Raw genomic sequence first — 13,924 nt, 5'->3', positions numbered from 1 at the left:
GTGGCCAGCCAAGAAGAATGGAGATAGCCTGTGCTGTCTTGGGAAGCTCTGGGCCTCAGAGTATTTTTCATCTTGAAAGTGTATTGGGTTTTGTCAAGTACTTCTGCATCAATTGAAACAATTATTTTTTCCTCTTTTATTAATGTCATATGCTACATAAATTTTCTTACATAGAACCAAGTTTGCATTTCTGGAATGAAACCAATATGGTATATAATTAATATGCTGTTGGATTTGGTCTTCTGGTATTGTGCTGAGGATTTTTGCTTCTCTGTCCCTTAGAGTTTTTGGCCTATGATTTTCTTTTATCTGATGTTGGTAATTCAGGTCTCAGGAAGTGGGGCGGGAAGTATTCCTCTCTCTTGTATTTTGGAAAGAGTTTCAGAAGATTGGTATGAACTCCTCTTTAAGTGGTTGGTGGGATTCACTATGGAGCCATGTGTCTTCGACTTTCTTGTCCAGAATTTTACAGTTTTAGTTCAGCCTCTTTGCCTCTTACCATTTCCTCTTTCATGGCCTGGCTGCTATCTGATGGGCTTTTGCGTCTCTGAGTCGTGTCTCAGGGGTTAACACGTCTGCCTAATCTTCAAGATGTTCTCTATATGAAAGCCCTGCCATCCTCCCACCCTTCTGTATCGTGTTCCATTTCTTCTCTAGTCTCTCTGCTCAGGAATGGTCCCTACTACATGCCTCCCTCCTTAAACACGGTTCATAGGTCTGTGGCCACCTGATAACTTGTTAGAAATGCAACTTACCTGGCTAAGGATCAGAAACGCTTGGGATTGAAAGTAAGGAAGCTGCATTTTAACGGATCTTCCAGGTGGTTTTGTTGTTTCAACTACTGCAGGGTCCAGACCCCAGTGGCACAGTGAAGGAGTTTCCTCTAACGGCAGAAGAGCTGGCCCCGGGTGGGCTGGTGGGGCGGGTGAGTTAAGGATAGGGATGAGAAGCATGCAGATGCTTTAGTGGGGGGGGGGGTTAGTGACACTTGCGGGGACAAGACTTTATTCTAGAAGGAGATAGAGTTGGCTGCCTCTGGTGAGGAGTACAGTATGTGGTCAGGGGACAAATAGCTCTGTGGAGCAGGAGTTTTGGACTATCTAGACTCTGGATTAATTCTAGCAATCCTGAGGACTCAGTCCTGGCTACTGCAAAGCCTAAGTTTCCTCAGTTTGCTTCATTCTTGTCTTTCTCAGAAGAGCCTTTAGTTACACATTCAGCACCTAACATCTCGGCCCAAGAAGGAGGCCCTAGCAACCAGATCATTAGCCCTGGCCCTCTATCCCAACTGTCTTGTGTGTGGGGACTTCTGAAGCAGCAGCAGAACAGGATGGCATGGTATACTTGGTGCTCAGGCAGCTATGGGGCACATCTGACGCCTTGTAAGGGTGTGTGTGTGTTCTGCTGTCTGGCTCTCCCAGATTTATAAAATCTATTGACAAAACTCCCAGAATCTTTTCTTTTATGTGCATGCGTGTGTACATGTGTATGGGGGTATGTATATGTATATGTGGGGGGTGTGTCTGTGTGTGCAAGTCCTTGGGTGCATATATGAGTGTGGGTGCAAGTGTGTGTATATGTGTGTGCACACGCACAAGCATGAGTGTGCATGCAGAGGCCAGAAGTTGAAGTCCAATGTCTTCAGTTACTCTCCACCTTCTGTATTTGAACCGGGTCTTTCATTTGAACACTGAGCTCACCAGTCTGGTTAATCTAGCTAGCCAGTTTGCTTTGAGATTCCTGTCTTTGCCTCCCATGTGTTTGGGGTTCCAGGCAGACCACCATGCCCACTCAGCATTTACGTGGGCTCTGGGGATCTGAACTCCACTCTTCACACTTGTAAGGCAAGTACTTTTACCTACTGGGTCCTCTCCCAAGCCCTCTTTTTCTGTTTTTTTTTAAATGACTCTTTATGGAGACTAGAAACCCACTCTGATCCCGGGTTTCCTCTTCCCTCAGTACTGTGAGCCCAGCATTTCCACTTTAATTTTGCAGGGCTTGTGTGGCGACACAACATTTCCTCACCCATCTTCGTGAACTGTCTTTGCTATTGACTGTGCCTTTGCCCCTGCAGACTGTGCCTGGATCGAGAGGGCGGGGTTAAAGGAGGCCTGTGTTGCTGGGCACTGAGTCTGTGCTGGGCGCTGGGCTGGGCTGTGCACACACTAGCTCCTGTAGTTCTGGCCAGCCCCATTCCGAGGTCCCGGGTCCTGCTCTGTGAACTGCCCATGTGTGTGGGGTCTGCACACTCCTAAGAGAGGAGTACAGCCGGACTGCTCGGACACCCCTCTGTAAGCAGAGGGGTGGTGGGGCAGAGCTGGAGCAGGCTGCTGTCCATAGGGAGAAGTCATACCAATGGAGGCTCCCCTGGGCCGAGGGAGGCAGGCAGGGCGCAAAAGGGTGAAATGGGCTGCCGGGATTGTCTTCTACAGTTAGACCCACAGGATTTGCAGCCACAGGCGTAGCTCACGTTGGAGCAAGAGTGTTCAAATAAAAGCTTATGTCTGGCTGGATCTGATACTGTCCGCCTGTAATCCCAGCTGATCAGGAGACAGGGCAGGAGGCTCCCAAAGTCAGCTGCAGAATGAGTTCAGGGCTAGCTTGGGCAACCCAGTAGGGAGACCCTGTCTCCAAATAAAACCTGTTAAAAACTGGGGATAGAGTTTAGTGGTAGGGAGCTTGCCTAGCATGTGCAAGACTCAGTTCAATCTCTACGGTGTACACACACACACACACACACACACACACACACACACACACACACACACAGACACACACACACACACACACACACACGCACGTGTGCACGTACACACACACACACACAGCTCAAGAGCACATGTCTATATTGATCACATACACATGTCCCTTCCCATTTACATAACATTTACATTGCATTAGACATTATGAATAATGCAGAACAGATTTAAAGTACATGGAAGGACACACATAGTTTATATGTAAATACTATGGCATTTCATATAAAGGCCTTGAGCATCTGTGGATTTTGGTATCTGTAGAGGGTCCTGGAACCAGTCTTGTGCAGACACTAGGGAACAACTGTCTCATACAGATGCCATCTTCCATCCATCACTTCTGTTTCTCCACTCCCTGGGCAGCAGGGAACGGGCAAGAGAGAGCGCAGGCACGATTTCTTGAGATTTCCTAAACCCAAATGGCTCCCTGCAGTTCCTGTCCATGCCTGTTCCTGCTCCCCGCGACCTCCTCCCGAATCACCTTCCCCAAGGACTCTCTTTGCCCTCCAGGGGGAAGACCAGACGGTTTCTATATTGGGAGGTGAAGAGGACAGGGATTGAACGGGATGGAACCCTGGGGCCCAGCCTGTGACTTCCCTGGCTGGGCTGCTGCTGTGATTATTTCGTGGCCTAATTGACTGTCTGTGAAAGCAGAGCCCAGGGGGAAATGCTGGCCACGGCTTCGATTTGGGTGGTAGCAGTTGTTGCTAATAATAAAACAGACAGCTGAGCTGACACTGCTATTGGATCACATTCCTCAGTGAAATCCAGGGGGCTGGTTTCTGGGTGGAAGGAGGTCCCCTTCCTAAGGATGCCCCAGCCAGGGCTTCCATCTGTCCTACAGGACATATGGGAAAATGCTAGGAAGTCAGTGAGCATTTATGAAGTTGCATGCCCTTGAGTGGGCGGAATCTTCTCAGAGAGGTGAGGGTGGGTCTAAATGGCTGCAGTGCAGTTCCAGGATGGCCTGAGTCACCTTGCTTCTGGGTGGAAAGAGAGACCTGCTCCTTGCCAAGGGTGGAATTGTCCCATTGGAAAGTTCAGCGAGTCACTGAGAAGTCGGGCCAGCCCGGTGGAGGCCAGCTTGCACTGGCCGGTTTCTGCTCGAGTATTGTCCACAAAGGAATCTTCCACCTGGTGTGTTACTCACAGCTGAGGGTGAATCACGGCTCTTCTTACCTTCCATGCCAGCCCCGGGGCCATGGGGGCACACGTTTGCAGCAGTCATCCAGAAACACCATCTGTAGGGAGACTCCTGGAGTCATGAAACACAAAGTCTCCCGAAGCTGCTAGAATATCTCTCAGCAAGGGAAAGTGTGCTCCACCAGCTTCCTGACCCTCCCTGCCTGTAGCTGCTGTCTGCTGGGCATGTGCTGTGGAGCGGGCCCTGGCTGGGTGCTAAGACCCTTGGAGGCCAAGGATTATTTGGTTCAGTTTTCAGTGGAGGAAATCGAGAGAGTAATGGACAGCATTACCACATAGCTGGGTAGTAGCAGCATGGCTGTCCCCCAGACTCGGGCTCTGCTGCCTCCTAGCTTTCTGCTGCAACCAGCTCTCTGCCTTGCAGAAGAAGCCCTAGTCCTGGTGTTCAGAGTCTCTCAGGTCTGCATCCCAGCTGTCCTTTCCATTTGACCTTAAAGATGTTCGATCCAGAGACCTCAGGCCATGGGCGGATCCATCCCCTGCTCATCAAATGTGTGTATTTATTCCTGTCCTTTCCCACCTCTGCCGCACGTTCTTGGTGCCTGGGTACCATGTGCTCTGCATTCCTCTCTATCAAGTCACTTGTCTTGATCTCGTAAGGTCAGCCTGGGTCCTGTGTTTTGCTGGAGCCGCTCCTGATGTGTGGATTTTAAGTTATATCACACACACACACTGTGTGTGTGTGTGTGTGTGTGTGTGTGTGTGTGTGTGTGTGTGTGTGTGTGTGTATGCGCACGCTAAAGTTCTGTATCAGGTATATCTTCTTCAGTTGCTTATCTACCTTAGTTTTTTTGAGACACGATCTTTCACTGAACCTGGAGCTCTGCAGTTGACTAGCTAGCTGTCCAGCGTGCCTCTGGGATACACGTCTCTCTCCCCAGTGCTGGGATTATAGGCACATTGCTGCAACACCTCACTTTTCACATGGATGCTTGGGATTCGAATTCAGGTCCATGTGTTTGTGGGGCAAGCACTTTGCTGATTGGGCCACCTTCCCTGGACTACGTCATATATTCTTTCCTAGGTCTCTATTCAAGAGGTAGAACCCAATGCCCTGTCCATCAAGTGTAGCCTGGATTTCCTATTCATTGCTTCCAATAGGATAAAGAGGGGGTGATGGTGTAGGACTTCAGATTGAGTGGTGCAGGATGACACAGCTTCTTCTTGTCCCCCTCTCTTGTACCACTTATCCTGGGAGAACGTAGCTTTCACATTTTGAGGACACTCAAGCAGCTAGTGGAGAGGCCCCTGTGATGAAGTGTGTCCTTCTGTCGATGTCCATGTGGATGTGCCAGCTCCAGGGAGGCCACTGAGTGACTGGATCTTGTCACCACATGCCATTTTGATTCCTGAATGCTACATAAATGGTTTAGAAGCACCAAGTTCTGGAGTTATTTGATACACAGCAGGAGAGAAGTACATTTGATGTCTCAGTAAGAAGTGCTTCACACCTCCTCTGAACAATGTGGACTGGTTGTCTGCAACATACCCTTGCATAGGTTTGTCTCAGAGTAAAGACCAGGTGGGAAGCTGGATCCTTCCTGGTATTTCCAGCCTTTTGCCCGTGTCTCGAAGGTGTTTCATCAGTTGGGGTTCAGTGGTCCATACGAAGGAACTGTGGAAGAGGTTTTGATTACCAGATAGATAAGCAGAAAGTGAGCTGGGTTTAGGGGTGACTCAAGGACACATCTTAGTGATACACAGATCTAAGTGTGTACTTGAGAATAAGTTGGCTTGAATCCAGGGCTTTCTGTAATCTCTGAAGACTGTGTGACTTGTGTCTCAGGAACTCCTTGTTATGAAGCTGGAGAGTGGACCTGAAGCTGGGTTTAGGGGAAGCAAAAAAAAAAAAAAAAAAAAAAAAAGGCTGCCAGATGTGTCAAAATCTTTAAAACCTGGATTGCATGTGAAAAGCAATTTATAAAAATGTTGGTGAGCAAACGCCAAAGAAACAGCCTTCACTGAGATCTCATCTCGGCCTGTGTCTTCCAAGATGCTTCTCAATGCACGCTCATCCTCAGACCTGCCCTTCTACACGTAGACACCGATGTGTGTTTAGCTGAAAGGGAGGTGATTGCCTTCCTTCCTTGTTTCCAGTGCTTTATCCTCGCCTAGCACCACACTGTGAATCCGTGTGGGCAGAATTCACATAGCTGTCTCTTGTGGGACCTTTTCTTTTCTGAGACAGGGTCTCCTGTATCCCAGGCTAGCCTTGCACTCATTACGTAGGTGAGGATGACCTTGAACTCTTTAGCCTCCACCTCCTAAGTGCTCTACCTTGCCCAGCCCTTGTGGGCTGTGACCATATGGGAATTCTCTTTTCATCCTCTGTTTCTCCGAGCTCTGGGCACATGAACCATTTCCTTGTTCTTTTTTCTTCCTTTTTTAACCTGTAACACCCCTTGGTACCTGTCCCTGTGCAGTTGCTTATATCAACTTTTAAGGTCGGTTCCCTAGAGCAGCTTTACTGAACCAAAAAGCATGGGAACATTTTTTGAAACTTTGGACACTGAGCACAAAATTGTCCCATAGAAAGATCACCCCAGTTACGTGCACCCCTATGGATCCTGTGTCCACCACCCCATAGCCTTGCCAACACTGGCCAACGTGATAGATGAACAGTGTTGCCTTACTGTTCATCGGATCTGTTCCTTAAAGACTAGGAAGCCAGGCATTCGTCCCTCTGCTCTGTGGTCAGTTTCTGTTTCTCCTTTAGTGGATGCTTTATGGTCTCTGTGCATCTTTCTGTTTTCCTGGCAGAAATGATTTATAGAAGTGATGTGGTTCTGCTGTGCGAAGCAGCCCAAATGTGAAAGGAGAGTGGCCGCCATCTGCCCTTCTCAATATGATTACTTTTCCATAGCTTGAGGTAGTTCGCTTTCTATGCATGCATATAGGTTCTTTTATTTTTTAAATATAAAAATGAGACAATATTCAATGTTGTGTCCCTTAATTTGCTTTCCCCCACAACTTAATGCATCTGGGAGAATGTCTTACCCAAACAGTGTAAACTGTTTCTTTCTTTTTGAAATGTTGTGTAGAGATTAAGAATATCTCTACTGAGAAAATCCACATGCCCTAAGCCCACCCATTTAGAGTGTACAACTTCATGTTTTTGGTGTATCCACAGAGTTGTGTGGCCATTGCCACAGTGAATGATAGAAGGCTTTCATCATTCGGAGAGAAACACAGTGTCTTGTCTGTCATCCTCTAGTCTTCCGGCCCTTCCTCCTTCAGCAGCAACTGGAACCCACTGTCTGTCTGTGCAGACACTTGTGTTCTGGACACTAAACTCACAGATTGAGTCATCTACTGTGAAGCTTTTTGTGTTTATGTTTTTGCACGTACCTGTAATTTTTCAAGGTTCATCTATATGATATCACCGATCAATACTTCTTTCCTTTTTATGACTGAATATTACCCCATTGTATCTATGTGTCACATTTTGTTTACTCATTCTTCAGGTGGACATTTGGAGTTTTTAACCTTTTGGCAAATGTGAAAAATGCTGCTGTGTACACTTGTGTACAAACATTTGAGTACCTGTTTTCAGTTTTTTTGGGTGTACACATTGGAATAGAATTTCAAGTCAGGTAGCATCTCTGTGTTTAATTTTTCTTTTTTTTTAATTGAAAATAGGTATTTTCATATATTAATTTTTTGCTTGCAACATGGTTTTACTGCATAGTCCTGGCTGGCCCGGGACTTGCCCGCAGACCCCACTGACCTTTCACTCACAGAGATCCTCCTGCCTTTGCCTCCTGAGTGCTGGGTTTAGAGGTGTGTGCCACCTTTCTTGGCTCTGTGTTTGATTTTTTTAAGGGACTGAAAGCTATGGTCCATAGTGCGTGTGCTATTTTACATCCTGCCCACAGAACACAGGACCCCAATGTTTCTCTTCTGTCGTTCTTTCTAAAGATAATTAATTCTTGCCAGGCAGTGGTGGTGTACATCTTTAGTCTCAGTGCTCAGGAGGCAGAGGCAGGAGAATTTCTGAGTTGGAGGTCAGCCTGGTCTACAGAGTGAATTTCAGGACAGCCAGGGTTACACAGAGAAACCCTCTTGAAAAACTTTAAAAAAAGTTTAATTCTTTGAGAATGTCCTACAATATATTTTGATCATATTTGCCCCCGATCCTTCCCCTATTCCTCCCAGATTTTTCATTCCCCATTTTTCAGTTGTGGCCACCTGAGCAATGTGAGTGGAGTCTCTTTGTGGTTTTGCTCCATTTCGGGATGGTTAATGATGCAGAGTGTCTTCTCCTGTATTTCCTGTCCATCCGTGTCTCTTCTCAGGGTAGGGTATGTCTCTACAAACATTTGCTTTCTTGAATATATGTATGTGGTATGTATTTGTGTTTTTTGTATATATGGTGCACATCCGTGTTAACATATGTCTACACACGCCTGTGGAGGCCCAAGGCCGATGTCTGGTATCTTTCTTAATTGCTCTCCACTTTCTGTATAGAGGAAGGGTCTCTCATTGAAGGCTCAGAGCTTGTGACTCAACTAGTCTAGCTGGCTTCGAGGATTCCCTGTCTCTGCCTCCTGTGCCCCAGGATTACTGGTAGGTTTCTACTCTCGCTGGGTTTTAGGTGGGTTCTGGGGACCCGACATCTGGTCCTCACACGTGCACAGAAAGCCCTTTACCTGCACAGCCATTTCTCCAGCCACTCATGTGCTGGATTTTTTTTTTTTTGATTTTTCAAGACAGGGTTTCTCTGTGTAGTTTTGCGCCTTTCCTGGGACTCATTTGGTAGCCCAGGCTGGCCTCAAACTCACAGAGATCCGCCTGCCTCTGCCTCCTGAGTGCTGGGATTAAAGGCGTGCGCCACCACCGCCCGGCTTCATGTGCTGTTTTTAAATGGAGCTGTTTGCCGTATTTTATTATTGGATGGCTTGTGTTCTTTACATATTCTATGTACAATCCCTTATCAGACACATGGCTTGCAAACAAAGTCTCCTAGTCTGGGAGCTGTATTTTCACAGAGATCATGATGATTAGTATTCATTCTTATTTAAATATTTGGTAGAATGTACAGTTGAAGCCATCTGGCCCTGGGCCTTTCTTTGTGGGTAATTTTTAAATCAATATTTGTTACACTTTTTTTTAGACTTTCTGTTTCTTTCTGAGTCAGTTTTTGTAGTTTGTGGTTTCCTGTGAATCTGTCCATTTCATGTAAGTTATTTAATTTTATTGGCATACAGTTGTATATGGTATTTGCATTTTTAGTCTATGGATGTATCTTAGTCTAGCCATTTTTTTTAATAGATTAGCATTGAAGTTGTTTTTGTTTTTTACTGTTATAATCAATGCAGTGACAACTATTTTTATGAGTGCTTGGCACAGTGTACATGTGTTAGGATATGGATTTTTTTCTTGGGTGTAGCTGCTGGGTCAGGAGTCTATTTAAACAAACACTGGCTCTTTCTGTTGTCTTCTCCCCTATCTTTATTGATTTGTGTAAGCCCTCTGTCTGGCAGTCCCAGTGTCCTGGACTGGAGTTAAAAGAATAGTGTGTGGCTTGTACCTAAAGAGAGTAGAAAGGCCGGGCTTGGAGTCTGGATGTTTGGTGGCTACTCTGGTCATGGGTGTTGGGTGTGGGTGCCTCAGACCTACTCTTGTACATTAATATGTTAGGTTCCAGAATGCATCTCCTAAATTACTATAGGTTGCAGGCTTTCTGCCTCTTTAGGAGGCCTGCTTTAGTCTGACAGATGATTGGCACCTGAAGCAGGAGCGAGTCTCTCTAGGTGACTCCCCAGATGTCTTTCCCATTGGTGGTTCCCTTCTGAAGGATTCCAAGGGCAGTGGGGCCGCAGGCTGCTCTAGCTAGCTCGCCGATGCCTGCAGAGCCGGGAGAGTGTTGGGTGGCTGTATCAGTGCATGAAGGAGTGATGAGGATGTGTGTGTTCTCCCCCATCATCTTTCTCATCTGGGGACTGTCTGCTCTGGGCACTCATTGCCTCACAGATGCCAGGGTTCAGATGTGGGCAGTGGTGTTGGCGTGGTGAGTGGGGGACTTCTAGGGACTCCTGTGTTCCTTTAACAATCTCATCAGCTTCCTTGTTCCTTGTAAGCTTACACAGGTGATAACAAAGTAGGTGAAAGGTCTGGGAAGGGGTTGTTGGAACCTTTAACAATAATTCATCCTCGGACCTGGAGGCCCAGTCCAGTAGGTTTTGAGCTTTGCTTCATCAACTTACTCTAGGTCTCAAAGCCATGCCTCAGGGGCCGGGGCCGCAGGGCCACATCAGGCTCAAACAGCTGTGTGTTTCCTGGCTCTCTGTCAGGTCTTGAGTGAGGTTTTATAGGAGACAGAAAAGGCTGTGGTGTCGCAAATGGCAGAAACTAGGAATGCTGGCCATGTTGGCCCTGCTGTTGGCTGGAAACATCCCAGACGCCAATCCTGCTGGAGGCTGAGTCTTCCCAGGCATTTTGGGAGACTTGGATTTTCTCTAGGGAACCACATAACCTCCTTCTTGCAAGGGCCTGCACTCTCTAGGACTGATCATTAGCCAGGGCCTGTTTTATTTCTTCTTTGATTGCCTGGAGTGTTCTGGCCCTGCAGGCCTGCAAAGGCAGAAATCACATTAGCTTCTCTCTTGACCCAAATGAGTCTTGTCCCTGGGGAAGGAATGCTGGGGCTCAGTTTCCAGAGGGCTGATGAGTGGGAGGCATTCTCAGCAGCCCTTCCTCCTAACCCCTCCCCACTTATGTCTTTCAGTCTGCAGAGTTCTTCGAGATGCTGGAGAAAATGCAGGTGAGCATTCCACAGGGGTCAGCAGCCCAACCTCAGGTGTGGATGGTCTCAATACCGGGAGGTGCCTTGGAGGGAGAGGACTCTCAGCTCCAACAACTAAGGCCACTTTGCTGGGTAGATTCCTGCCTTGGGACATGGAGGGCCAGACCAGTATATCATAAGCCTTGGGATGTGGGGAAGGCTCAGAAGAGCTGTTGATTCTAGAAAGAGTTGAAAGGAACCCTGGAAAAGCAAGTCCCATCTAGAGGAGAGTTTCATGGAGTCGGGGAGGCAGAGATGCAGATCTGAGTTCAGACCCTGTATCTGCCACTTACTACACAACAGGCTTGTCATTTCCAAGTCACCAAAACCAAGTAAGAGTGAGAATACCCACTGACACTGTTGGGGGTGAAATGAGATCCTATGTGTAAATGCCTGGAGGGCGCCCCGTGAAGTCAATGTGTGAAGTGCATCTGAGGGCCCTTCGTAATCAAGTCCACCTCTACAGCTCCCCTCTGTGGGTTAAAGCAACCATGGATGCCGACACTGGGGGGCTGGCGGGTGTACTGAACACACACAGACCTTACCTTTGCCCTTCCTCCCTGGACAAGGCAGCAACACCATTTCCCCCATGTTTGCATTGTGTTAGGGATGGTAAGTCACCTAGAGGGGGCTTGAAGGACACAGCGGGATGTATGCAGGTTCTCTGCAGACACTGTGCCATAGAACATAGGGATCTGAGTGGTCAGGCGTGTTTGTATCCATGTGTCCTGGAACCAGTGTTCCCCCACTCCAGATTAGGGCTCACAGGTAAGAGCTGTTCCGTTGTCCACACTGGTTATCAGCTGAGCTCTGGGCTCAGCTGACAGGGCAGTGATGGAGGGGTTGGTAATGGTGTACATATGCCAAGCGCTTCTCTGGGATCCCAGGTCCACAGGGGCTGTTTTATTCTTATGAGGCTTTCAGAACTGCACATCTCACGGCTCTCCGGCCCCCCACCTCACAGGGGAGAGCACTCAGCATGAGTGCTGAAAAGAATGATGCCCGTTGCTACTCTAGAGGAGGAAGAGCCTGCTTTACTTTCTCTTCTTTTTTAAAATATTTTTATTTCAGGAGGAAGGTTTGAAATAAGAGGCTGGACGTCCTGGGAGGAGGGGCAGAGGAAGGGTCCAGCGGGGTCCTGTGATGTGGAGCAGAGAGCGCAGAAGGGAAGGAGAGTAGTGGTTAGTAGTTGTGCCATCACCACGGGATAAATTCTCCTCTGCACCCGGCAGTGTGTGGACCGCAAACTCATTTTCTACTCACTTAGGGGAACTCATAATCTAGCTGCGGAAACAAGCTACGCACCGCAGAGTAGCGGACAGGGTATCATTAAGCGCTCGACAGCAGAGCAAAGTGGAGGAGTCTCCCCGCTACCCAGTGAGATCTCAGCTCCCTGGGAGGGATTGGTGGCTCACTCCACGGGGGGCTGTGGTTGCTCTCTCAGCCCGCCCACCCTCACCTGCAGCTGAAGTCCTTGCCTCCTCCCACAGAACCCGGCACTGTGGACTCGTGAACTGCTCCGTTTGGCGAGGCTGCTGGGTTTGTCTTCCCAGCTACACTGGGAACCTCTCTAGGGTGGGGGGCTTGTTTTCAATCTCTCGTTATCTCAAAGACAGCGATGCCCAGCGTGGCTGGCCAGCCTCACCTCGGTAGAAATGGTGGGAGGCAAAGTTGTCATGTGCAAGACTTACCCATGGGTGCCCTGGGCACTGGCCCTAGGGGACTCAGTTTCCAGCAACTGCCTGGATGGAGCTTACATGTAGGCAGTTGGCAGAGAGGGAATGCTGCCGTGTGGCTGGATTCCGCCCTCAGGCGTGGGCCTCATCTCTCTTCATCTTACCATCGTGGAGATGGAGTCTTGGAGAAGTTACATGGCTGGGCCATTTTGCTAGTTCTGAAGCCCTGAAACTAGGATCCAAGACCCTGGATTCCAGCCTAAGTCTAGGAATTTGAAGTCAAGGAGGCTTTGGAGTCTCCCAGTCCAGATTCAGGTCTGAACCTGATGTCCTTGATCAAGTCATTTCTCTCTCTGAACTTCCATTGTTTCTTGGGGGCAGGGAGAAGAGAACATAAGGATAGTACCCGCTGCGGCGGGTGATGCTTGGGGGAGGGAGGGCCTGGCTGTGGATGGGGCTCCCAGGGAGGGAAGGAGTGGAGTGGCAGTGAGGCTCGGGGGGAGGTTTGCCCTCCTGCCCTGGGGACTGTTCCCAGACAGGGATGACTAATGCGGGACAAACAAAACAAACTCCTGACTTCACTCCCCCACCCACCCGGTGTGCCAACCTGGACAGGGTCTACAGGGCCACCCAGGCTGTTGTCTGCGGGTGTGTGAGAAGCACCTGTCAGTGGGAGGGGCCTTCCCACGCCCTCCTGAACAATGCTGTGGGATGACTCAGTCCAGCAGTCCAGAGAAACGGCATCAAAATCCACCTAGTTAGCAGGCGACCTGCTGTCCAGGGATCAGGGTGTGTGGTTATATACCCAGCTTCAAATACGACTCCTGTCACTCACTAGCTTAGTGTCCTTGGGCACACAGCTGCCTCTGGGGCCCCAGTCTCCTCACTGATGAAAAGGTGTTCCGCCTTCAAAAGAAGCCATGGTGGCGCTCCCTCTGGAGGGTTAGGGCCTTGCTAAGATGGTGACCAGTCAGGGCCCCGCTTCTGACTCCCTAGGGGGACTGCATCTCCCAGATGTCCCCAGCTCATGCTCTCACCCGATGCACTCAGTCTTGGGAAAGCCTTGCATTTCCTTCCCGCATGCACAGTCCAGTTAAGTCAGAACCCGACTGAGGCTGCCGGACCAGAGGCTGCTCCCGGAAGTGAATTCCCAACAACCACAGGCAAAGCCCTTTAATCCAGCCTTGGTTACTGAAGCTGGAAAATGCAGATGGTGACTTGAGGTCAGATCCTCATTCTACAAATGCAGCTAGGGAGACTCCCTGGGTTACAAATAGGAAGCGCCTGGCAGAGCGAGGACCGTGCCTCCTGCCTGTCATCCAAACACCCTTCCTCCAGGAAAAGGTGGAGCTAGAAGGCAGGAGGACCAATACGCTGGCTCTGACACCTGCAGATGTGGGCACTCATCTTTCCCACCCACGGCCCTGTGGCCTTCAGGAAGGTATTTGAGCACAGAGATAATACTACCCACCTACACTAACGTTGCCCACACCATTTACTGTACA

At 48.9% G+C, this 13,924-nt stretch overlaps 1 protein-coding gene across 11 annotated transcripts in view; it reads left to right on the top strand.

Annotated features, from left to right (window-relative positions):
- Rap1gap2 (RAP1 GTPase activating protein 2) overlaps positions 1–13,924 on the top strand; it is a 227,712-nt gene that overhangs the window by 157,779 nt on the left and 56,009 nt on the right. For all 11 annotated transcript variants that reach the window (XM_015996156.3, XM_042282377.2, XM_042282379.2 and 8 more), the window contains one exon: positions 10,687–10,722. In XM_015996156.3, coding sequence (XP_015851642.1) covers positions 10,687–10,722 — 36 coding nt within the window. The remainder of the gene's footprint in view (positions 1–10,686; positions 10,723–13,924) is intronic.

This window comes from Peromyscus maniculatus, chromosome 8 (genome assembly GCF_049852395.1).
Source record: "Peromyscus maniculatus bairdii isolate BWxNUB_F1_BW_parent chromosome 8, HU_Pman_BW_mat_3.1, whole genome shotgun sequence".
NCBI classification, from domain to species: domain Eukaryota; kingdom Metazoa; phylum Chordata; class Mammalia; order Rodentia; family Cricetidae; genus Peromyscus; species Peromyscus maniculatus.
Note: the sequence above shows the minus strand (reverse complement) of the source record. Positions and strands in the feature narration are given on the sequence as shown.